The sequence below is a fragment of the Neopsephotus bourkii genome, unplaced genomic scaffold, assembly GCF_033783945.1.
Source record: "Neopsephotus bourkii isolate Nb327-2 ecotype Australia unplaced genomic scaffold, CSIRO-AGI_Nbou_v1 NB_1021, whole genome shotgun sequence".
Classification (NCBI taxonomy): Eukaryota; Metazoa; Chordata; class Aves; order Psittaciformes; family Psittacidae; genus Neopsephotus; species Neopsephotus bourkii.
Genome location: NW_026901510.1, coordinates 263,516 through 289,518, shown reverse-complemented (window position 1 = coordinate 289,518; position 26,003 = coordinate 263,516). Strand labels below are relative to the sequence as shown.

The following is a 26,003-nucleotide window of genomic DNA, read 5'->3' as shown; positions in this document are numbered from 1 at the left end:
TCTTCCAGCAAGCCAACATATCCATAAATACTTGTCTGAGAGAGAAGTTTATCCATTGCTAAAAAGAGAGCTGCCGTACCTACACGTGTTCACCTCCTTCACCTCTGGATTTTGTGCTTTAGCTACTACATTTCCCAATTTTGACTTGAAAAGTTCCTGTATGAGTGCTAAGTAGAACCAACATCTACCATTTACTTTTGGGTGTGAATATGGGGAAAGAGCAGGTCAAGAATGTTCAATTTAATTTTAAATCACAGCTGTGACCAAGGTTCACATGAAGTAATACTTACAAAAATTGCTTGTCCTTCAAGCTGACCCTGGGAAAAAGCAAAATAGGGCTTGTTAATGAAGTAGTATACCAAAAAGTGTTGGCAAAACCACATAAATAACAGGTCAGGGGATTAAAACAAAGCCAATGCTGCAGCATGTAATAGTCTATGTGGCTGTTATTCATCCACATGAGTGCTGGGATACAGACTCCATTCTCCGAGTGAGTAAGAATTACTGCTGTCAGGATAAAGATAAAAAAAAACAATGTGCTGTTTGATCTTTGCTGGCACTACTAGTAAGAATGGGATTTGGGGGTGAAAAAAACAATGAGTGAGGAATACAGAGATAAAGATCAGAAGAGGGAAGATAATGCATAAAGAAAGAATATCTCATGGCAACAATATTTTTTAATTCGCCATGATCCCAGAAACCTGAAGGAGTCAGAACTGACAGCCAGAGTGACAGAAAACTGCAGGAAATCGGAGCATCCCCCTCACCCACACTTCTCACAGTGAAGGTTTCTCAGCACTGCCCAGCAGGCATCATGTAATATCAGTGAACGCATTTCATTGAACTTCATGTGGGGAGACTGCAGAAAGCAGGGTGAGGAAATAAAGAGAATGAAGATGAGCAGAAGAAAAAGGAGAGAAAAAAAAATGACTTGGGAAGGATCACCAAATAAAGATTGGAAAGCCTGCAATGCCCCTTTGTGCACACATAAGCCTTTGATTCCTGTGCTGCTAACACTGCTGTCTCGCGGACAGACTGCCCTTTGCAGAGCACACTGTGAAAGTGCTCCCATCACAGCAACACTCCTTTGCTCTTTGCCCAAGCAGGGGCTGGAAAACCTCTGTTCCTGCCTTGCTGAACTCAAAGAGCAACTTCTCTGCACTAAGTAAACACCAGCATGTTTTGAGAATACACTTTTAAAGCAGACAGTCTTAGAACCATCCAGAAGCACAGAGGAATTGCTGTCATGCCAGCACCAATTGCCCAGCTCTGCAGCAGAAGACGACAGGCAGTGTTCATTCACAAATGGAAAAGGAAGAGAAACTTGATGAGAAAAAGGGAAGGGTGAAAGAGAAGGGGACAGTGAAATAAAGCAAAGTAAGAATGCAAAGGAGAGATAAAAGGAAAAAAAAAAGAAACAAAGGAAAGAGAAAAAATGAGAAGCAAGGAGGAAAAGTAGTGTTTACAAGAGCAAAAAACTCAGAAGTTGAGGGAATCTTCTAGGAGATGGACTTGCAAAAGTGCAACTAAAATAGCACTATTAAACTGCTTTTCATAAGGCCACAGTGGCATACAGAGACAAAAAAAAACGCACTGAAAATGCTGTGTCTCCTTTACTTAGCACACTTACTTCTGTCAGTGCAATACACATACACTGATATTGTAACTCTGTGCAGTCATGCAATTCCACTTCCATGTGTAGAAGTGCACAGAAAATGCATATTCTAAATTAAAAGATCTATCTTTATAGATGCCAGAGGTCAGTAGTAGGAAGACGTAAGCAAGTTCCAATAGTTTTACATGATAAATTAGACTACAAGGAAGAAAAGTGTATCACAGTAACTGGATTAGAGGAAAATAATTGTGATTTCCTTTTGCTTGATACCCAGAGCAGATCAGGGGCTTGGATCCTCAGCATAATTCACAAACCAGCAATACACAGACGGTTGTAAGTTCCCACTTGCAAGCACCACTCCAGTGCTCTTACTGTTGATGAAAAGGAATACTCACCATGCTAAGCATATCCAAACTCAGGGGAACATCATGTGAGAGCTGTTTAACTGCTTTGTCATCTTCAACTTCTGTGTAAAAGACCTTGGAAAGAAGCAAGTCAAGAAAGAACAGTCAAGCCAGTTAAAGCAAAAACTCAATACTTCACAATTACCTAAAAACAACTGCATTGTTATGACGTTGCATGCAGCATTTAAGCCCATGTTCCCATACCTTTTCAAATGCATAAAAAGCTAATGCCCTTTAACACTCCATTCATATTTGACAGAAGTTGTCAGTATGACCAAAGAACACCATCTTAAGGTGTGTATTTTAAACTGACATGAAACACAACCTAGCTTTTAGGGCAGCCTGGAACTGACAACTTTAATTGTGCATCAGATTGGACAGACTGGTCATACTGGACAGCTGAAGATTTGTGGGACTGATCAGCACAAGTTAGGCATTTTACTTCATGTAAGGAAGATACTGACATTACATGATTATGTTATTATAAAAACTGCTGTTATCATAAATGTCTCTTTGTGGCTGTTGTTGTGTACTGAAGCCTAATAAGCCAGTGGAAGTCTGTTATTTTATCCACAGAGACCCTGCTATGACTGGGGGTCAAAAGCTAACACAAGGTGAAGATAGTTTGGGTACAACATTGTCAGTACTGTTTGTCACTGATTTTATTATCATGCCACACAGAAGCTCAAGGCTTATAAATAAACTGGGCTTGGATGCTTCATCTACGACATTAAACACTATTTATGATTTATGGCTATAAAGTATTGCAACTGTTTGAAAAATATCATGATCTGTAGAACAGCAACTGCATCTCTGTTTTGACACAAAAGAATGGACCCAACTACACAAAGAGCCTGACTGAGGCAAATTCTGGCTACAGCAAATTTTTCTCAGTGTCCTAGACTACAAGCACTTATGTAATGATAAAAACAACCCTGCAGCTGGACTGCATTAGTGTCATTTACAAGGCCATTGGATAAAGTGATATGTGTTCCAGAAATACCCGTGGCATGGGATTTTCTCTTTCTTCTAGCATACATTAATGATAAAGGTAGTCAATAGTTTTCTGCATCCCACCCTTTAATGTAAAACTAAATTCTGAATTATTTTTTTTTCTGCAAATTTCAACTCCTTACAGAGAAAATGCTAACAAAACCAACTGCTATTTGTTTACCATTGCAGGGGAAAACAACGAATTCTAGTTGATACCCCACATCTTTCGTGCTTATTCCCCACTAACAAACTTCCACTGTGGGGCTAAGTTTCATTGCTATGGAACACTTCTGGAAGCAATATCTAATAAAAATGAATTCAGACTAACACTCACTGTTTTTCTGCTTGCACACTAAACACAGTACCCAGTTTAGGCTAGCCGCTCTGTTGTGCCCAATAGGCAGAAGGCAAAGTGGCAGAGGCCTGGAGTGGGTCAGAGCCTCCCTTGTAAAATTGCTGGGTAAACCAGGAAAATCACTCAACTTCTTTGAGGGGAAATTAACCACTGAACTAGAGGTGAATAAAAGTCCCTTTTGATATTTAGGGCTGTGGCTGGCCTTTCATGGATGCTATGCAGTACATTATCTATTGGGGAAGAGAAACCATGAAACTCTCCTTCCCTTCTACCTGCTGCAAGTCTGGGGAGGTGTAAAGGTGTTGTTTGGAAAAGCTATTCCTGTTAAAGCAATTCTCAGCCTGGAAGTACACGCCAAGGGATCTGAACGGCCCTGAAATCGCCACACATCTCCCTTTGCTTGCACAGCATGGTATCGACCTGCTCTGCTCTATTTACTGCCTTGGCTGAAGAGTACACTAAGATCCTTGCATGAAAATCACAACAGAAAAAGCAATCTACATCCACTGCAAGCCCTTAACACCCAACCCAAATTCCCATCATGACTTGTTTTTAAAACATGAACCACTTGTTTCTTAAAATTACAGCTCAATCCATTCAAGCCCAATATCCTGTGACTACTTTCTGGCCAGTAGTGCTATTTGTTACAAGAATAGGCTTTCTGCTTGCTTGAAGCCATGTAGGGTTCTGCAATCCTCTACTAGCAGCATAGAGGACCACTTACCGTATATCCCGTAATGGTGCTCGCATGCTGCTTTGGCATCCTCCATTGCACGCTGAATGCTGTGCAGTTCAGTGAATCCAGCAGTATATCAAGAGGAGGCCCCAGCATATCTGCTCATAACAAAATTACAGTGTATGAGATGCTTTAGGATGTAAAACTGCTGCTTTATCCACCTGGCAGGTACAGAAGAATAGACCCGTGCTGCCCTCATCCCAAACTGTCAACTGTAGCCCACTACTCAGTTTTGACGTGGATGCACCTTTCCCTCTGCACCACTGCCTTCCAAGGCACTGGTAGGATACCTAGAGAGACGGGGCAAAGGGGGAGAACCCCCTCGGCAAGCAGATGTCGATCAGCTCAGGACACCACACAGACACCTTCAGTCTCTCCTCATCCTCTCCCCCAGGCTTCACGTATGACACCAACATCCTTGCATAAAGAAAACCAAACCAAATTCAAAACATGCCTCCTCTTCAGCCGGTTTCTACTTTGGCACAGGCCAAGTGACCCCCTTCATGGCCCACTGAGAGGCTTCCTGATCACCACCAGCCTCTGCAACCTCAATTTCCTCACAACAGATATGGATGGAAAGGGCAACGATTTAAGGAAGAAGCAAGATCATCCTGATGTGAAGGGCCCTTCAGCCCCCACCCGCCTCTCTTCAGATGCAGGCTACATGAATGGGATCTCGTCATCATGCATTCAGTGCTGCCACAATCAACCCCATCTCTCACCAGCTACAGTGGGAGGAGGGTGCTTTCAATATGGCTGTACCTGTGCCACAGCACCTATCCATCTCCTTCTCTCCACACAGTACAGGTTGGTGTTTCAGTACAATGGCTAACACAATATTGAAAAAAAAAAAACAAAAAAAAACAAAACAAAAAAAAAAAAAAAACACAACAAAAAAATGCTGGAGAAGAAGGAAACCCTGAGCTCCACATCTCTGGTAACATGTTAGAAACTGCATTCTAACTACAGTTGGAGAAAGGGCAGGCAGAGGAGCAATTCTACTCTGTAATTTCAGCAAGATTTTTAACATAACTTCTCCAAACCACCATCATCAATGCTGTTGAAATCAAACGCACCTAACAAATGACTGTAATAGAGAACTGATTCAGACACTGAAAAGATGCTGTAAACTCTCCAGGACCCAAAGACAGGGACATCCACACACCTATAGTGCTTGCACAGACTGTGGCACAGATTCAGCATCCTAGGATAGTCTCCCAGGAAGGGTCTGGAGTATAGCACAGCTCACAAACCATGTCCATATGCCAGTATGGACATGTTTCAGTAAGGATAGGGGTTCAGCCATACGTATGAGAACCAGACTATGCCATACTACTTGCTCTCTCGACCTTCACTCATTTGCTTTATTAGCACAGACTTAGTCACATGGATCAAAGACATGATGAAAGTTCATGTTTTGGCAGGAGACTTGCCAGGCTGGTCAAGGCAGCTTTACACTAGATTTGTTGGAGGAAGGGGGCACTGATCCATTCCAAGACTACCAGTCAGTTGCCAGTGCTTGTAATGAATCCTCAGGGTGATGCAGAGCTACTTCAGCCGCTCCGGTCAATGAGTAGGCTTCATTCAGAGCTTGGCTCAGATGCCTCTATACAAACTCCTATGGTATGGGGAATAAACAAGAGACCCTACTTGGAGTACTGTCTGCAATTCTGGTGTCCTCAACATAAGAAGGACATGGAACTGCTGGAGCAAGTCCAGAGGAGGGCCACGAGGATGCTCAGGGGGCTGGAGCACCTCCTGTATGAAGGCAGGTTGAGAAAGTTGGGGCTGTTCAGCCTGGAGAAGAGAAGCTGTGTGGAGACCTCATAGCAGCCTGCCAGTATCTGAAGGGGGCTTACAAGGATGAGGGAGAGGGGCTCTTCATCAGGGACTGTAGCGATAGGGAATGGGTTCAAACTAAAACACAGGAAGTTCAGGTTGGACATAAGGAGTAAGTTCTTTACTGTAAGGATACTGAGGCACTGGAACAGGTTGCCCAAAGAAGCGACAAATGCTCCATCCCTGGCAGTGTTCAAGGTCAGGTCTGACAGAGCCTTGGGAGACACAGTCTAGTGTGAGGCATCCCTGTCTGCAGCAGGGGGATTGGAGGTAGATAATCTTAAGGCCTTTTCCAACCCTAACTATTCTATGATTCTCTGATTCTGTGATACTATCCTTGCTTGGCCCTGGGGCTCTGAGCACAGCAGAGTACTACCTCTCATGCTTACCTTCTGCCCTGCACTCAGCAGTAGCTGAACCATGCACCATCATGCACTACCTGCTACCAAAAGGAAAGGAAGGAAGAGTACCCAGGGCTGGAGTATCATTGTCTAGTTAAGGAGCATTTCACATTCAGACAACATCTTTCTGATCTTCACAACACCCAGTGAGCCGGATTAGTATTAGATCTGCATCAGTAGTAAAAGAAAAAGAATACTGCCTAACCATTCACTCTTAGCACGTTTGTATTATCCTCATTATTACTTTTTAGGGAGGCTCTATGAGACAAGTTTGCTGGGAGGCACAGTTGGAGAAGTAAAAAATTTTAACAAGGAATAACAAATATTCATATAAGGCAGGCTTCAAATTGGTATTCTGAATGCACCAAAGGCCAGTAAAATCATTTACAGAAAGTATTTGGTGAATAATTTGGCACAACAAATAAATTTGAAAATAAAAACACAATCCATGTGCAGACTATCTGTAAACAGAGAGGCAACATCTGTTTAATAAGGAGCCACACCATGAATTATTCACCCAGCCCTGCTAAACAGTACTATCTCCAGTTTACAGATGATGAAAAAGGCACAGAGAGCCAAATACTGACCTCAGTTACACTGGCATACATAAATTGTCAGTGGAGGAGTAAATGCAAACTTAAGCCAGGGAAAATAAAAGAGCTGGAGAGATCCATATTTCTATATTGTTTAATTCTCCATAGAAGTAAGGGAATTCCCCAAACAGAACAAAGGCAGTGGTAGGAGGTGTGCTTGGGGACGAGGCGTAAACACCAACAGCACCTAGCACTGTTTTTGCAAGCAGCCCCAGATGATGCTCAGCATCAAATGATGGTGTGGAGTGTGCAGGATCTAGTGTCACCATACCACTGGATCCTGCCCTCCCCATGACAAAACTATCCAACAAGTAGGCATGGGCACTCACCCTGTCAGTCACTGTGCTGCCTCCTCATTAAACCACGAGCCAAGAGGAAAAGGAAAAGCTAGGGCAGCAGAGTTATTTCTTGGGAAGGATAGAGGGCAGAGAGGAGCACCTCATGCAGTGCAGTGGTCCCTACAGTCCTCTACTGGCATCAAACCTGACCTTGTAGCTTGCCGATGTGCATCTGGGGATTCAGAGTTGCTTCTGGATGCCAGAGTCCAGATTTCACACAACCCAGCAGGAAGTAAAAAAACTATCCATTTTTGGACTGAACTTTCCCTTCACAACCATGACAAAGTGACCGTGTGATCTGACAGAAGCAATGTTTATGCCGCTGAGATGCAGGAGATGTCATGGCTTTGAAACAGTCATGTTGCAACGCAGTATCAAAGCTGTCTGTCAGCTGATCACAACCGTTCCAATACATATCACTGTTTATGAACAAATTATTTGGGGATAAATGTGTGCTTGAGGTATTTTGCAAGATTTTACAGAACATCATGTATTAGGCACTCTAAAAATGGACATTAAAACTGGTCTAAACATTTACATCTTTAAATCAAAGGTCATGTTTAGAATATAAAGACTAAAAATAGCTTTCAAGGGTAAAACTCTATGGATATTTGTAGTTCATCCTACAAATCAGGTCAGAAATATATCTCTTTTACAAAATTCAGTATGAAATTTCTGTTTATCTGATGCATAGTACAAAACCACAATGGAGCCTGCTCCCCTCTGCAGCCTGCTGGATGGCAACCCGCAAGCTACTAAGGTCTGCATCAGTGGTGATGCCACCTGCAAATGTCTTCTGCAGTGAAGGAGAGTTCTGCATGGAGATTAGCTCTGACCAAAAAGAACAAGGAACCAGTCTATATAAAAATAAAATTGAACACACTTTGCACAAAGTCATTCTTCTTTCTGGCCCTAATGGGCCAGAAAGCCTGATATTGTCCAAAACACTTTGATGAAACTGGTAATGGAAGCATGCAAAGAAGCCGTTAATCAAGGAGGTGCACTTTCAACACGAGTATGCATTGTAAAAGTATCTGTAATACAGGAAGTTAATGAGGATTTGACTGTAGATAAGCAATGTTGATCTGACAACATTGTATTTACCTTTCTGCTTAAAGCTGTTTTGTTTCTTGTTTATAGATCTGCTTGATTTTATACTTCTCAAAAATATGCAAAAACTGCTAAACCAGCAAAGAAGTCACCAAACAAGCTCTCCAGATGAGCTGAAGAATACATAAGCCCTCTCCCTAAGATGGAGTTAATTTTACCATTTGAAATAATTAACATCATTTGAATTTTTGCTTCACAAAAGCCACTCAAATTAAAAATTGTTAAAAAAACTTATCCTATTGATAAAAGTGTCATTTCCATTGCAGCTCCACCATTACATAAAACAGCCTCTGCCCATGAAGTAAATACCCACAGGCTACCATTAGGGTGGCCATAGGCAAAGTGCCTCCTGGGAACAGTCCCCAGCCTCAGCCAGTTAATTGTGTATCAGCACCTCAGGATGCTCCTTGAACTGAATCTGCCAGCAGCAGTGTCATTTCCGTGCCTACCTTTGTGATTTTCAGAAGAGTTAGCATGGGTACCCAATGACAGCACCATCCACTGCTTCCAGCCTTACCATGCCGGCCTCATGTAGCTAAGGAGCAACCGCTTCAGATTGGTGCTTTCCTCCAGCAATTTAAAGAGAATAGCCCATGCACACACAGACAAGTTACTCCATCCTCCCAGTCATAAAATGACCTCAAAATCTTACTACAGTGATGAACAGTTATGCGAAAAACTCAGCTTCAAAACAAATACATTTCTTATGTTCACAAGCTTCACATCTTAAGTGCTTTGGAGGAGTTGGATAAAGTTCATCACAGCTGGTAATGTTATTTTAGAGAAAAATTCAAAATTTATTGAAACATTAGATTAAAACAATACTGACTGAAAATGATATTTTTTAAAATATTCATTAATTATCTGAAAATATTTGGGTTGGAAAATTTTCTTTTGGAATTTTATTTTGCATTTCACTTTCTCTTTCCTCTTTAGATATTTATGTTGTTTCAAGGCATGCAGGTAGTCACAGGTACTTACAGGTCCTAAAATGATACAAAAATAATTGTCTAATACGATTCACATGCAGTAATATTGCAATTTATTTAAGGGAAAATGGTTGTTTCATTTAATCTTTACTAGTTTATGGTTTGGAAAATTAAAAAAAAATATTCAACATATTCTGTACTACTATTAATGGTAGAGTACAGGCCAACAAAATGAGATAACCATTTCATTATTCTATTTTTTTAATCTCTGTGGGTAACAGCTAAGAGGTACTGACTGAAGGATTCCTTATTTTCCACGTCAATGTGTCTCTTATTTCTATTCGGTGAAACAAGAGAAATTTGTTGACAAAATGCCAGCTGCCTACAATAAATCTGGAGAGGGACTTTTTACAAGGGCATATATGAATAGGACAAGGGGTAATGGTTTTAAACTGACAGAGGGGAGATATAGATAAGACATTAGGAAGAAATTCTTTACTCCTGGTGGTAAGGCACTGGCACAGGTTGTCCAGAGAACTTGTGAATGCTCCATTCCTGGCAGCATTCAAGACCAGGCTGGATTGGCTTTGATCCATCTGGTCTAGTGGAAGGTGTCCCTGTCCATGGCAAGGAGTTGGATGAGCTTTAAGGTTCCTTTCAACCCAAACACTGCCTATGAGTCTATAGAATCACAGAATCACAGAATCCTAGAATGACTCTATGAATACAAATAGCAATAAAAACCCATATGAAAGAAAATTCAAATTAATTCTAAATGGAAGTTTTCAGAATAAAACTTTTTCCATAAAGAGAAATACTTTTTGATCAGTTTCAAACGTCATTTATTTCAGTCCATTAAGTCATAAGAAAAAAGTTTTATTGAAATAGCATTTTATCATTCAAAAACCTGTTTTCTAGAAAGAAAACCACTCCTAGAAGCGGAACAAAATAAATTGTGGCACATTCACTCTCTCACTGAAATATTGGTGAAATTCTAATTTCTAAAACAATAAATAGCAATAGGGTTTTCTCGTGTTTCCCTTCTTTTTACAGACAGACTGAGGTTACGCAAACACTACAGTGGAACAAAGACAGCACGATGTTCTGGAAAAGGTCAGGAAACTCTAAATGAAAAAAATGTGCCATCTTTTAATCTCTTTGAAGCATTTTCCAGCTCTCATTGGCGAGCAGAAGTACGCAAGAAAGCAAGAATCTCCCAACCACACAAACTGCAAAGGATGATGACTTGAAACTGGAAAATCTCAGCCATTTTCTCCTGTTCCTGCACCCTGAGTAGCAACAACAGCATGGAAAACAAAAGAACAGAGAAAGCTTGACAGTTGCTGCTCTGAGGGAATCAACTACCAGTTCTAGTGCACTAGATTCTGATAAAAAGAAATCAACTGGATCACTTGCATGCTACCACAGTGAGCACTGGTGCAGAGCTGCAGATAGTATAGCCCTGTTGAGGCACCACAGTTTTGACCCAGACCATGGTGTACAAACTTTTGGAGTGACTAACCTGAGCTCAGTTTAGTGTTTTAAAAATATTGTAATAAACACAATGGGAAAAAAAGCCCTCAACATTGTAATAATAGCAGGCTAGGAGCCACATGATATTTTCTTGATGCAGTATATAGCATCTGTTATCTGCCCAGGTACATCTGAGGTGACAGTCATAGGGTTATTTATAGCCCAAGGAAGAGGAATGAAGGAGGCAAAGCTCAGAACTTAAGCTACAGTGCAGCACACCGAATCCCGTTAAAAACAAGCAGCCACAATGTCAGTGGCGACTTTATTGTGGCTTTTCCTGTGTTGCCATGACCCTGCAGATTGTAGAACAGAAGGACAGAGGTGGGATGCCCTCTTCCCCTCCCTGCATTCCTCACCGGAGCAAGGCTCTGCTTCCAGGAAAGCTCTGATGCTGCAGGGAGAATATAGACAGCAGGGGAGCCCTGCACAGCACATAGTGACTCCCAGGTGTGGGAAGGAGAAGCAAAAGTTGACTTTTTTAATTATTTTTTTTTAAGAGCTGGATAATGAAAAAACTCTTCTAGCTGTTCACGGTTATGCACTGGAACCTCTTTTGGGGAATTCCTGGCACTGAAGATTATTAAAAGCAAGGAACACCATTATCTCTGAGCAAAGGTCTAGTTTACACCTGTCCTGCCTTTGTCAAGAGGGACAGCCAGGGCAATCTCTCAATAAATCTTACAGGTTTGTGTTTTTAACAATTACTGAACAGAGGCCAGTCTGACTAACACAAGCACACACTCACATGTGCTGTATCTGCATCTGAGGTAAGGTGGTGAGATACTTCTTGTAATGGAAGCACTTTCCACTTTCAGCATAAATGCAGTATAGGGGCCCATAAAAAGCCCCACTAAGACATTCCACTTGCATCATCTCAGGTGTATTCCTGGAAGCCTAATTCAAAATCTAGTGCTCTCACTCATAAAACTAGACTTGTGCTTCTGCTGTTGAAGCCCCAGTGCTGGGTGTTGGCTGTCCTCATTCCTGATGCCTCTGCAGAGTGGTAACCATGTCCCTGTTCCTGGAGATGAGGCAGCACTGGGGATCATCTCTCCCTGCTCCAGCCTGCAGGCTGCTTGGATACAAAGCTCAACATCTTTCCTGTCATGGGATTTCCTGGCTGGGCAGGGATCTGCCTTATCCCCGAGGCTGTGTCCAGCAGCCACTGGGCTGCTGCTAGCCCTGCCTGTTGTCAGAGCCCTGTGTGCCCTGCTGCTGCCTGCATCCTCATCAGCTACTTCACCAGTTTTCAAATAACTGTCTCTGAGGTGTAACTTAGGTGTGGTGTTACAAAGTAGCTGAAATCAAGCTATGGCATGATACCTTAATAATCAGTAGGATGGGCTAGGTAAGAACAAGCATGCCAATAGCATCCCCTGGCATCTCCTCTGACCCTATTCCACCCCCATGACTTTCTATACTGGGACTACATTGGGAACAGCAATCAACTAAAAAGCCACTCAGCTGACGGGCACCAGTAGGTTTGCATATGTTGCCCCGGTGAGACAGACCCAGTGAGCCGCAAAGGAAACGGCACCCAAGGAACACTGTGTCATCCAGGTTGCAGCTTCATCCTACTGAGCAAACAGAACAGCCCACAGCCAGTGGCAAGGGCAAGTTCTCACAATCCTCCATCGCTCTTCCTCCAGGCACTTCACCTTCCCACCCCAGGGCTTCTCCCTCCCCTTTTGCACTGATTTGGGTGGCATCTAAGAGAATTCAACTCACTTTCACCAGAAAAAAAAATAAAAAAATAAAAACAGGCTGTTCTCTTTTCTCTTGTGGCCCATGCATTTGAGGTGCTATGAATGACAAATATCAGAGGAGCTCCAGAAAACGTGGCACTCCAAACACTACTGGAAGCAGGGAAACATTAACAAAGTTGCCCCCTAAGTCTTAGGCATTGTTGATGAAAATAAACTCTACAAAGCAGGCTATTACTCTTCTGAAATGAAATTACAAAAATAAGGATAAAAGTCAGCCTGCTACATTTTCTGAGCATTTGTAACGTAAGTATAATACATAAAAGAACCACATATGAGAGACTGTGTTTATTATAAAAAAACAGCTCCATTACATAGATAAAAGATACATATAAATAAAAAGGCCAGACAAACTGTAGAAATGTCAAATAAATATCTCTAAAATTTATTTTTCCATCAATCAATATCAGTTAAAGGTGGTTTTTCACGTGTTCACTAGCCAAAGCTTATTACCTTCAATGGGAACCATGGCAAAATTGTTCATGCTACTTGAAAAATGTTCTTGATGTGTCTTAATCTCTTTGCTTTATCTACTACAAATTTCTCTCTGATACACAATACAAAGCAGCTCTTGAAGAAATAGCTTATTTGTTATAAGAAACGAAATTCAAGGCAAGCTTCTGCAAAAGGAGTCAGATAGAAAAACCGAGCAATTATGGACACATACACATAAAGATTAAAGAATAACGAGAACAAAGATAACCATGTGACAAACAATAAATGTGGAGGGTGTGGATAAGACATACAGCATCTTGGGTTCCCACAATCCCTACAAGTCCTGAGGAATTGTTTTGAAGCTCATTCTTGGTGGACACAAACAATCTGGTCATGCCCTAGAGAGTACCACAAAAATAAAGACATGGGTTGGTTATCCCTGAGGTTATGGCACGGGCCTCATACATCTACACCAAATGGTAGCAACCTTTCACTGAACATCTTTGTACAGATCACTGCTAAAGCAAACGCATGCTTATCCGTAGAAAGCAGAGCAGTTCATGCAGCTGGTGTTTTCAGTCCATGACAGAATGGAGGACAGCTCAAAAGAAGCTAAACACAGGATATCAGACAGACATTTTCAAGACATACTTACAACAGCCTGCAAAAACACAGAGAACGCGAGGCTGGAAGGCAGCTCTGGAGATCATCTAGTCCAAAATCCTGCTCAGAGGAGGCCCAACCATAGCAAATCTCTCAGGACTTTGCATAACGGGTTTTTAATATCTCCAAGGATGGAGACTCCACAACTCCTCTGAGCAAATGCTCAGTCACCCTCACAATAAAGTATTTTTTTTTCTAATGTTTAAATGGAATTTCCTGTTTTTAGTTTGTGTCTACTGCCTCCAGTCTTGTCACAGGGCACCACTGAGAAGAACCCAGCTCAATCTTCATTACTTACCCCATGAGATATTTACATACAACAAGAAGATACTCCCAAGCCTTTTAGTCTCCAGGCTGAATGGTTTCTTTCAGTCCCTCCCCATACCAGCAATGCTCCAGTCCTTTAATCACCTTTGTGGCTCACTGCTAGACTCGTTCCAATGTGTCCCTGTCTTCTCTTGTACTGGGCAGACCAGAACTGGACCGAGTACTGCAGATTTCCCTCACCACTGCACAGCAGTGAGGAAGAGCCATGTCCCTTGACCTGTTGGCAACATTCCTAACACAGGGCAGGGTGCTGCTGAACTGTGGCAAGGACACAAGGGCTGCTACCGCCCGGAAACCCTAACCTGACTGGAGAAAGCAGTTCAATTGCAACTGTAATTTTATTAAAGGCTGCTGAAGGCCAGGTCAGGGAAGAAATCTGGCATCATCTCAAGGAGCAGGAAATTCTTATCCAACTCAGTTCATCCATAACAAACAGAATAATTTCACTACCTTCTGCAGTCAGCAAGTCTCTCCATTCACCAGCAGTATCAGTAAAAACTACAAAGGAAATTCTTTGTCTCTACTAAGTGGCTGGAGTACACATGCTTTTTAAACCTGAATCCCTGCACTAATTTTGTACGGGACATGGCTGTGTATCCAAACAGACAGCAACAAGCGGTGGGATGTGAAATCTGGGAGAACGACTGTGAGGGACAAAACCTTTATTGTTCAAGAGACAATGAGACATGGAATATGTGTCAGCATGAAGACCAGATCCATAGGGAAACAAACACAAATGGCCTAGACACAGTTGTGATGTCCACAAAGCTAACATCTAATACTCTCTAGTCCTCTCAAAGCATTCACTGCTCCACTGGCACATTGGCTTCTGCAGCCTGCAGAATATAACCCTTTGGCCTCAACCCTTGCCAGTGCTGCCGCACCGTGCAAGCTGTGCCCTTCTCTTGGCATCAGCTGGTTCAAATGGGTTGCTCTTTTCCCCTTTCTGTCCATTTCAGGTTCTGCCCAGCTCCCTGTCCAGAAGTGACTGAAAGAACCCCTTATATTCTGCAGTTCTCTTCCTCCATCCTCTCTCATGATCACTTTGCCCTATGGCTTCACAGAGGTTTGAATGGCTTGAACATTCTCATCTAAGTCTTTTAGCACATATATAGAAAGAGCTGGAATTCTTGACTGCATCATAGCATAGCACTGCCATTAAGACAGCTCAATTAAGATGAGAACAATAGCAACCTGCACTAAACAGGTCCATGTATGAACTGGAACATCATGAAATGGGAGTGGGAACTAACATTTGTCTCTGTGTATGGCTGGAGTACCAGCTGCAATGTCACCATGTCTGTAAATAGTTGTCTTCATAAAAAGACTGCTTATTTTTAGAAACATGTTGCCTTCTCCTGTGATTATCTAGAAAGCAGAATATGAAATAGAGCTCACATTCTGTTCCAAGCAACAAATTCTGGCTTCTGCTATCTCTAATTAAACCACAAAAGTTTTGGTCCAAGGCACTTACTTTCCAAGATTTGCAGTTTGACAGGTTTTGTTCATCTGTTTTTTTCCTAAAATGATCTTCCCGTTGAAATTTCTTACGCATGAAAGAATTTCACTTGGGTGAAATTCTCTATAATCCTTGTCCTTAGGATTTTTTTAGAAGGTTTTTGAGCTCAGCAACACAAAGCCAGTCTTGGTTTTAAACTTTGTACGTGCAATAATGCCTCTGACACATTAGAAGAATTGGAATGATTTCTGTATTTGAAAGCAGCCTCCTGAACATTCACAAGATGCTCATTTCCCTCATTTTAGAAAGACAGTTCAAATTGAAAGTTCCAAATATACACAGGTGTTGATATTTGACTGTACCATCATTTTCACAGGTGCCAGCAGCTTTAAATGACTTTAAAAACCAAAAGAAGTGTTAAGAATAATCTGGTCTTCGACTCTTCCAGTCTCAGATATCTTTCTGCGTGAGTTACACCAGCGCGACTATCCTCTGAGGACACAGGGAAACTCAGAACTGCTTGGTGTCTGCTTCTTATGTGAATTGCTGTTAATGTGACTGCTATCTGCACTGTTATTCAAAAAGTGTTTATTAACTATAAGGCTAACATATATAAGTGGAAAAGCACCCTATCATCATTTGGTGGCATACCCAGAAAGCCAGGTGCAGAATTACGTTAGCACCAGCACATGGTTTACCTCCTCTACTTCCAAAAATTATCCAGAGTAACTTTCAGCAATGCTCAAATAAGATATTTTCAAGAAAACAAAGCCAGTGAATTTTGACTGTTCAAGTATATTGCAACAAGTCACTAACTTGATTTCTTTAACGGCCCCATAGATGTCCTTTTCCTTTTGAATAAAAGCCTCCCTAGCTCAATACTGTGTGAACTCTCCTTTCATTGAAGGCCAGTATCCCAAAGAGTCTTCCTCATGAGTTATTCTTACTCCTGCTCTCAGTAGAAGTACTGGTATGAACTTTCTGTATTTCACGCTACAGACCACTCACTTGCAGACTTTATGGATCATCACACACTGTATCATTATAAAGATTTGAGTTAGTTACCTGCTTGTGATGGATCTTTCCCCCTAAGCCTCCAATTTTCAGTGGCTTACGCCCTTCTGAAGCAGTTACTTTCAAAGATGAATTTGGCTGTGCTTGTTCTCACCTTAGTAACTCTGTAAAGTCTAAAAAAATAATGTTCATCTTTTGCTGTGGTCTGGATGTTCTCGTTACATATATTACAAAAAACTAATTTAGTTTTCATGTGTAAGCATCTTTATTAAAGTAAAAAATAAATCAAATCTTGCCTGTTCTTACCCAAAAGTATTTCTTTTTCATTGGAATTAAAGATGACAAACAGGTTTTGTGCTTTGTTTTGTTTGTGTTTGTTGGGTTTTTTTTCCAGACAGATCATTTGTTTGCATAGAAAACTATGAGGAAATTTTATTCAAGATCACATAGCTAATACAGACCCCATGTGTGCCTGTGGTTTGGAAAGTCTTCTGTTATATCATCACAAACCACCATTGCACGTTCCCTGATAAACATTGCACCCAATGGTACACTCTTTTATAGTGAACTAATAAAATCTGCAAAGACTTTTGGATGGTAATTTACTCAGATTACAGGCATTTTTGATATATTTTAATAACCTTTAAATATGAGAAAACCTTTCTATAACCATTTTAGCGTTTCACTTCATTGCATCAGAAAAGCTGTGAAAAGGTCCTATCAGTCCTGCTTTGAGTCTCCATCATGAAGCAGCAATATCAGTCATCCTTTATTTATTATTATGTTCAGTAGGACCACATTAAAGGGATATAAGCAGAATCAGGCATAAGGTTGAATCCCAATACAAGCATGATCTGAGGACTGATAAGCTCTCAAGTATGCTTTCAGCTGCCTGATGAGTTTGTGGGGCACTGAAGAGATGCCATCCACTGAAATTTTATGTTTTATGACAGCAGAGTACTCTCCTGCTCCTTAGGATGTCTTTTGGGTGACAGACACTACAAATCCCTACCAATAAGTCTAAGAAGGTGAATCTGATCTTTGGATGTGCACACTCCTAACAAACTGTACACAGTGCTGTGCCGTGTCTAGTCCAGTGTCACTGTGTATCTACTGGAGAAGATACAAGGCATGATCTAAGATATGGAGGCATTCACTCACCTATTATTACTAAAGAAATGGGCTAAAATAGGGGTACACTTGTTCTGAGCACCCTAAAGAAGTCCTGTTACTGTCTAACATGTCTTGATTGGAAAAGGACAAAAGCACACAACCATTGTAACCCCACTTTGAAAACTGAAAATCTGGCCTGGGAAGGACTGGTAAACCCTCAAAGCAAATCTGTGACAGCCTCAGAACAAAAAGATTTCCAAAGGCTCACTCTAGTGCCTTAACTCCAGAACAACCTTTCTTCTCCAAAGCATCACTGGAAACCCCTGTATCTGGTATAGATATATTCCACCAATTTTTTAAAATGCCTTGGCTAGTTTTACCTTTCTGAACACTGGTGGAAGTCTCTCTAGTTTTAGAGGTCACATTGGCAAATGGTGCTCAAGTAAAACATTCACCAAAAGTTTCTTTTTACAGAAGAAGACAGCAATTTCAGGATAGAAAGCAACACATTTTGCTGAAAGTAAGACTAAGCAATGTCAGAAAACATGCTACAAAATGAGTGATTAACAGTGCCATGCTAAGTAACATGCTCAAGTGAAATCAGTGCATTCTCATTGCTGCCCAGAGGGTTTTAGGGGAATGCTCATTCCTGAATAAGGTGGTGATGGGATTGATGAAAGCTGGCAGGAGTTACCAAAGTACAGATCCCAGAGGTAGTAGAGCAGGTCCAATCAAAATGAAAATGTCACACAGTGTTGTGACACAACTTACACCCTAAATGCAATAAACAGCAAATACATATATAATCTGTGCTTGATTGATTTTACTGTCATTGGATACATAGAACAGTGTAGTCTGATAGTCCCAGCTTTGGCATATGTCTGAAACAATAAAAGAATGATATTATTCTTCCCCCATATAAATTATTCACATCTTTTTTATTAGTTTTAGCTCACAGATGTGCACTGTCTCTGCCAGCTCTGCTGCCCTTGTATTAGGAATCATTCAGATTCAGACTCATTCCTTTCCTCAGACACCTCACATTCAGCAGCAGATCAACCTCACCCCTGCAAGCCTTCCATGTGGGGTTTATTTATGACAGTAAATTACAACTCATGCTACTGTTGCTCCAAAAATACTCATTTTTAAAAACTCAAGATAAGCACCTTCTTTCCCAAAGACTACTACATTTTCCGTATCTGCAGACCTGATTTTCAAGGTATTTTGACACCTAAATAGGACTAGACTTTCAAAAGCATTCCATATCCAGGAGCTCTTACTACATAGCCAGATTTTCTAAAGAATTTAAGTATCACAGTGCCAAGTTCTTTGGGAAAAAAAGTCATTTACTGTAGTGCTGACCAGGGATATGGGACCTTTCAAAAATCTGGCCCTGATATTGAGTGCTACACTCTTGTAAAGTCTTCAGACTCTAACCAGTCCGATTCCTTCAGCATTTACACACAAAGCCAGTGATGTCTACTTTTCTGGACATCTGGGAAATAAATACAGTACAACCCAATTCTTTATTTATATTAGTTGGCAAGCATAATAATAATAATAATAAAGGTTTCCTAGGCATCAGGTACGAATATTTTATTTTCTCTGTGCAGACCAACTCAACAGTTTTAATATTCTACAGGGCACTGGAACTTGATGCTGTTACTAAGAAAGTAACAATGCAATAGCGTGCAACAAGTTCATGCCATGAACGTACATGGGAAATTAACTAAGTGGTCGGATCTTTGCCCTCTAATTCTCTAACATCACAGAACCATTAAAATTCAATTATTATTATGTTTATATTAGTAGCAGTATTACACACATGGGGCTCGGCTTAGACTTTCCAGCCTTCAATCAAGTGACTGAAACTTGAAGCAGTGAAAACATGCATCTTTGCAGAAGGCTAAAGCAAGAAAATAATGTGAAAGCAGCAGAACGACTGCCAGCTTCTGAGAGTACAAGATGTAGAGAATCCCAGCCTAATCTGTTCCCAACTACGCTATTCATCACACGGTGTCTAAGGATTTGTTTTAAGCCCTTCCCAAAATGTCTGTCATCCCATTTCCTTGTTGCCAGCAAATGTATCATGTAACTGTAAATAAATGTTCAAATGAGTTTAGCAGTCATCAGGATGTTTCAAATTTGAGCACAACAGCTTTTTCCCCTGAAGTTTAATTTAAGAAGCTGCATTTGTGGCCATTTAACCCTGTATTTTATTTTTTACTTTGCAAACAGCTTTCTCGCTCTACTTATTTCCTGGGATTGCAAAATTGATCTTTGTAAGCTGAGCCCTGAACAAGAAAACCTTGGAAAAAGGAAGATGCATTTGACTTTTTTCTTTTGACCAACAGGACCTCCCAGTCAGATTCTGGTATCGAAGCTGAACTGTTTTTATCACTTATCACTTCTTTCTTGATATAACCTCTTGTTTTCACCTTAGTTACAATTCCTGTGCAAGTCTCAATTCTATAACTATTAAAAGGGCAAAGTGAAGGGGGGGGACGACAAATCTTAAAGAACTTTTAATAATGTTATTTCTTCTTCACCCGTTGCTTTTGGATGTGTGAGTAAATAATAGTTTCTTTTCGCTTTTAACTGCCCAGCGTGTGATACTCTGCAGAACAAGGCAAATGCTGTATGAGCTACCTGGAACTATACCTGTTCCCAGTGTTTTGACAGCAACATTTTACAGTAGGGACCCAGTCATGAGATTCTCAGAAGCCCACATACCAAGAGCCCTTGGCACAGTGCAGATGGATTTCAAATCATAAATGGCTGCACACAAACTGTCTGGGAAACTTCCCTCTTCAAAGCCTGATGCAAGTGGATTTTCAAATGTTTCCACAGATTCTGAAAAACTTGTTCCCATATAAATCTTATACAGCAAAAGAAGTAGAAAAAGAACAACTGAATAAGGCAGTGAACCTGAAATAACATCAGTTACTAAAAAAAACCCAAAATAGTATAAACCATGTAGCTAATAAAAGGTAAACACAATATTAGTGTATTAATTCATCTCCTCCACACTACAAAAAAAAAAAAAAACCAAAAACTTGTTTCCAAGCTTTAAACTGCTTTAATTTAATGCATGGGAATACATTTCATCTAGATTTGACATTCTGCTCTGATTAGGGGAAACAAGTACACCAGTATGTAGAGGAATATTTACAAATATCTATACATTTCCATCCCAAACTTCACATATATAGTATTTTAACATGAACTACAGATTGTCTCATTCACAACTACAGTCTACCTAATTTCCTCAAGTACATAATAGTAGCTATTATGACAACCAAGGATCATGGAACTAGATCCTTAAGAGACAAGGTCAGACCAGTAAAATTAGCCATCTGTCCAGTAAGGGCTTTAAGCTCAGGCTGTATTTAAGTATTAAGTTTCCAACTGTACAGGTTTTTGGTTTTTTTTTTTTTTTTTGCTTGTAAGATCAAAAGAATGCACAGCACTGATTCTAAAAAGCAGCAATACAAATCTTGCAGCACTGTGAAATATTTACAAAATGGGTCTGAAGCTGCAAACACTGTGAGCTGAGGCAGAATTTACTAAACTTGTTATATGTTTTCCATTGATCTGATCACAGTGAACTCGGAGGTGAAGACTCCAGGATAGTCCCAGTGTCTGTTGATAGTCTTGGGCATCACTATTTCCTTTTAGAGCCACAATTTTTCAAGTACGCAGAACGCCAAACTTCGCCACACACTGTGCCGATCTCATTGTTCATATTTTACCTTACTGCTTCACACACTGCAGGTTGCAGAGGCTGTGAAAGCTGCTCAGAGTCCAGATTTTTAACTTTCAACCACTAAGGACCACATACTACCACCTTGGTCAAGGTGCAAAGCCCTGTGACAGCCGTGGGAACTCTCCCACAGATCACAGGTAGCACTCAGCCAGAAGCAGAACTCGGACCACCCCACATCATGCCTGGTACACAGTAAGGTCATTTTTTTCTTATTAAATTATTGCTTCCCTAACCATTTTTCTTTCACATTTACTACTCTAGGTATTGCGTTACTGGCTACCGCACACACAAATGTGACAGCAAAAGCACAGCCCTGACGACAAGAAACCTCTGACCGGCACAGAGGTTCACCTGGCTCCTAACTGAGCTCACGCAGCACATGGAGCATGGGCTTCAGGGAAATAAAAAAAATTAAAAAAAAAAAAAAAAAAGGATAAAAATTTTGCCAATCCCTTCCGCAGTAGCGGCAGTCGGGTCCTGATCTGTAACTTGGGTGAACCCACCGGCACGGGTGTTAAATTCCGGGGAAAATGGATCGTTCGCTGGTTCTGCAACTTCACCGCTTTCAGTGGCACATCCCCTGCCACTGCCTGGGCAACCTCTCTCACCCCCGGACCAGGGGGACAAAGCAGGGGCTGCAGGGAAGGGCAGCGAGACGCGCTCGCCCCGCCGGCGGGACCCACTGCGGGCTGGGTGCGCCCGGAGCTCACGGGCGAGCTCATCTCACACACGATCGGACCCACCGCTGCCCGCGGCGACGCCAGTTCTAAAAGGACGCGAAACTTCGCTGGGTGCAAGCGCGGTGCAGGAAGAGGGCATCTCCCACCCTGCACCGCCAGCCGCCCTACCTTGCCGACGGGGGATGCTCCTCCGCGGCACCGCCGCTGACCCGAGGCACGAAGCCAGGAGCAGCAGAGAGGCGAGGCAGCGGCAGCGGTAGCGGTGGCGGCAGCGGCCCGGCACCTCCATGTGCGCCGCGTTGTCCCGCCGGCGCCCGAGCTGGGAGCTGGGGCCGGCGCGGAGAGGAGCGGAGCGGAGGGGCTTCCTCCCGCAACGGGCAGGGTAGGAGCGGGAAGGCAGCGAAAAGGGAGGGAAGAGAAGGGGGGAGGAGGCTGGGTCCGGCCCTTTGATGGGATTACCGCCTCGGCGGCGCTGGGCACAGCGAGGCACCTCCCCCCGGCGCTCCGCGGCCCCAGCCCTGCGCTGACTGGGTGCCGGAGCGTCCCTTGCGCGGTGCTCCCTGGTCAGGCCGGCCTTGCCCGCGGGGTGGACAGCCGGGATACCCACAGCAGCGCGGGGCGGGGTGTCACCCCTTCCTCATCAGTGACACCCTGCCCATTCCTGCCTGCTCCCCGCCCAGGGGCTGGCCTCGGGTCCCTTTCGTTCTGCGGGACCCCAGCCGGCGCATCGTCTCGCCGGGGCATGGACATTGACACTGGGATTCACAGTTTCTTCCTTTTTTTTCCCCTAACTTCCTGAAAGGGACGGAGCTGAAGTGAAGACAAGTACTAAGGCAAAGGAGAAGCTAGGGAGAGGATTTTGCGAGGAAGTTGTTGCTGAGTTAAGAAGATAAATTAAGTCTAATCCCCCCATATGGAGGCTGAGACCTATCCAGCCACTCAGTCTAATATAGAAACCCCTGCGAAGATTAGAGGTGATGGGGAGGGCTAGGAGAGGAAGACGGGGAAGCTGCAGAGCTTGAGGATCTCATGAAAAACCAGGAAAAGATGAGCAACAAGGAGCCCAAAGCATCCCTTCAGAGCAATATAGCATTGGTGGGAAGGCCAAATCTCTCTGGTTCAGCATCCTATTTTAGGAGTTTAATAGAGGAGGGTTCAAGAAACTCCGTATTAGGCAGATGTGGGATTATCTGCCCTCTGCTTTAGGTCTCATTCTAATCTTGGTTAGTTGGAGGTAAATCCTGAAATACCAGAGTTGTTGTGTCTTGAGTGTTTGTGTGGGCTTTGTTTTGGAAATGAGCTTCATTTGTTTGTTTGGTTGTTCACTTTGATAATGTTGAGTGGGTTTGATGTCCATATAAATTATGTGTGTTTATGCAGCCCCTTTTTGAATCTTAGTAACTTTATAACTCTCCTATTCTATTCAGTGAGTTCCAGGCTGTAATTTTATGGTGCTTGGGGAAAAAAAGGCAGAAGGAGATCAGAAGAAAAGCTGTTTCTCTGTGGGAACAATGCTGAGACAGGAAAATAAGGAAAGCTGTACCATTTGGGGGTGCAAGAGGAGACAAGAAAATGGTGATAAAGTCCTTTTGGACATATCAGAGGAAGGGATTTGGAAGCCATATTCCATATAAGCTCTGCAAGTACCTCAGGAAGAAACTGGAGGGGGAAATCAAATTCCTAAGAGGAGATGGTGGAGAAGACAGCCCTTGTGTCCCTCAGGGACACAGCAAAGAGACAGAAACCTGATCTCCTCAGAAAGGGCAGCATGTGAATTTTAGAGTAATCCCCACCAGGAGAGCATGCTCAAGGCTGCAGGAGCTAGAGATGAGGAGTAGTTCTGTTAGCGTACTTGGGATGCCAGTGGTGTCTCTGTCACACCCTTATCAGCCTGCCTTTGAATAGCTGGAGGAATGGTGTGCGTGTGGGAGAAGTGCAGGACCCATGAGAGGAATTCCTGGTAGGGTCAAGGACTGTGGTGCAGTGTGGAACTGCAATTCATAAGGCACAGAATGAACTCTGGACTCCGCATTTGCCCACAGGACACACAGACTGCTCACTCATTTGTAAAAGATGTCAGAAAGATGATTGCCAGCGATTGAGAAAAGCTCCAAACAATTCAGTTGTTATGTGTACATTGTACTGTCATGCACGTTGTTCACCAGTGGTTGTATACGCCTGTTGATAAGGACTGAGACACAATCTTTTGGAAGTCCGTAAGTCTAGCAGTGGTGGAGGCAGTTTTCCATCCTTATCTGCTGAACCCACTCCACTGGGGAAGATGCTAAGCAATGAATTTGGGTATACTAGACCTGTGCTTAGGTCAAATCTTCCATCCTTTCTCCCATACTGTAGCTATGGGAGGGAATCGGGCTCCAGTCCACAAGGTTTCTTACTCTGGGAAGCAAAGGGGTGTAACACAAAGCACAGAGTTTTTCCCTCATATCTCTTCTCTAAGAGGCAACATATGTGCATATAGGAATAGGAATGCAAGGAGTGATGTCATGGGCATGGAAGAGAAACACTCTTTCATACTTCTGTGTACACAGACCCCTCTGAAAGCTTTACATCCAGAAGGTTTGACTCAATTCAGCTTGCAACTGCATTACACTGGTATGTCACATGTGATTTGCAAGTGCTGACATCAAGAGCTATCCTTTTTCTTTGAAAAGATAAAAATAGATATGAACATAAATGTTCAAACACGGCCATAGCCTCCCTTTCAGGGTTTGGAAGTCCAGTGTAACAGGGTGAATTTCATAGCCAGCACATTCAAGTCTCATGATGAAACAAAGAGGTTTTAGCAGATCTCTAGACCATTACACATTCATAGTAAAAGACAGATTCCTACAATTATTCTCAGTACCTGATCTTACAATAAATTATCAAGGAAGCAGTTTGCTGTGGCAGGAGCTGAAACAGGATGTTTACCCCAAAACTATTTCGTAAAAGTGAGGAAGTCTTTCTCTGTGGGCAGTTAAGAAAGCAGACTGTGAGCCTGGAGAGCGTAGGTGTCTGGTTAGTGGGGTTAGCAGGCTTTTCCATTGTGATTCATGGGGGAAAAGAGCCATGTCCTTGCCTCAGGACTTGTCTTCACTTGAAAGATATTTGGGATAAAAGGAGAGTGTAAATTTATAGCATTTTCCAGAGTAGCTCCATATGTGGACACATTTAGTGCAGAATAAAATTAAAACCAGTGAAGAGTCTTCACTGAGAAGTATAAAAAATGCAGGTATCTATGGTGCAAAGGGATGTTTCACAACTTCATAGTTTTTTTTTATTATGTCAGTGAGAGGCTTGGTTTAGGAAATTAGAATCTCTACATTTTTGTAATTATGAAGAATGGCTTTTTCTCTTTAACTAAAGCCTCAAAAATTTTGTTGTACTTTTTTTCCTTAATAATCTGTAACTTTTTAAAAGATGAATTCTGAGTATGTGGCATTGTGTCAATTCATCCATAACCCACTACAGATTTTTGTCAGGAATTTTTCCTAGGTTCTTGTTGAAAGAAGTGCATAAACTGTTGACCTATTAAAGTCCTCTTATTAAGCCAAGATCATTCTATTCATTTTACCATCCTGATATTAATTCCAACATGAGATATTGACTATGAGACACACCAATCTATATTTTTGATATATAAAATTATACAGAAGTAAGGTTTTTCATATTGACTTTAGTAACTTCACATATATATGGAAAATAGAAGGACCATTACTTACTGGTTCTCAAATACAAACCCCACAAATGTAAATGCACTTAAAATCAGCAAACTTTATTTTAATAGATAACATTTAGTTTTATAGCAATAAAAAGCACATCACAGTAATCTGTACCCTATTATAGTTTAGTTAGAAAACAGCAATGTTTCATGAAAGTATATATTTGTTGCTTCAACTTCTCATTGTAATAAATGGTTGTCTAACTGGCAAAACCC

At 42.0% G+C, this 26,003-nt stretch overlaps 2 protein-coding genes across 2 annotated transcripts in view; both read right to left on the bottom strand.

The window, feature by feature from the left end:
• Positions 1-22,413, bottom strand: part of EGFLAM (EGF like, fibronectin type III and laminin G domains) — an 89,496-nt gene extending 67,083 nt beyond the window's left edge. Inside the window, exons 1-4 of the mRNA XM_061360359.1 lie at positions 22,235-22,413; positions 4,092-4,201; positions 2,011-2,094; positions 291-317 (exon numbers count right to left, since the gene is read on the bottom strand). Of these exons, the coding sequence (XP_061216343.1) occupies positions 291-317; positions 2,011-2,094; positions 4,092-4,201; positions 22,235-22,355 (342 nt within the window). The 5' untranslated portion in view covers positions 22,356-22,413. The remainder of the gene's footprint in view (positions 1-290; positions 318-2,010; positions 2,095-4,091; positions 4,202-22,234) is intronic.
• Positions 1-26,003, bottom strand: part of LOC133215974 (synembryn-A-like) — a 305,748-nt gene that overhangs the window by 17,410 nt on the left and 262,335 nt on the right. The gene's annotated exons all lie outside the window — the stretch shown is intronic.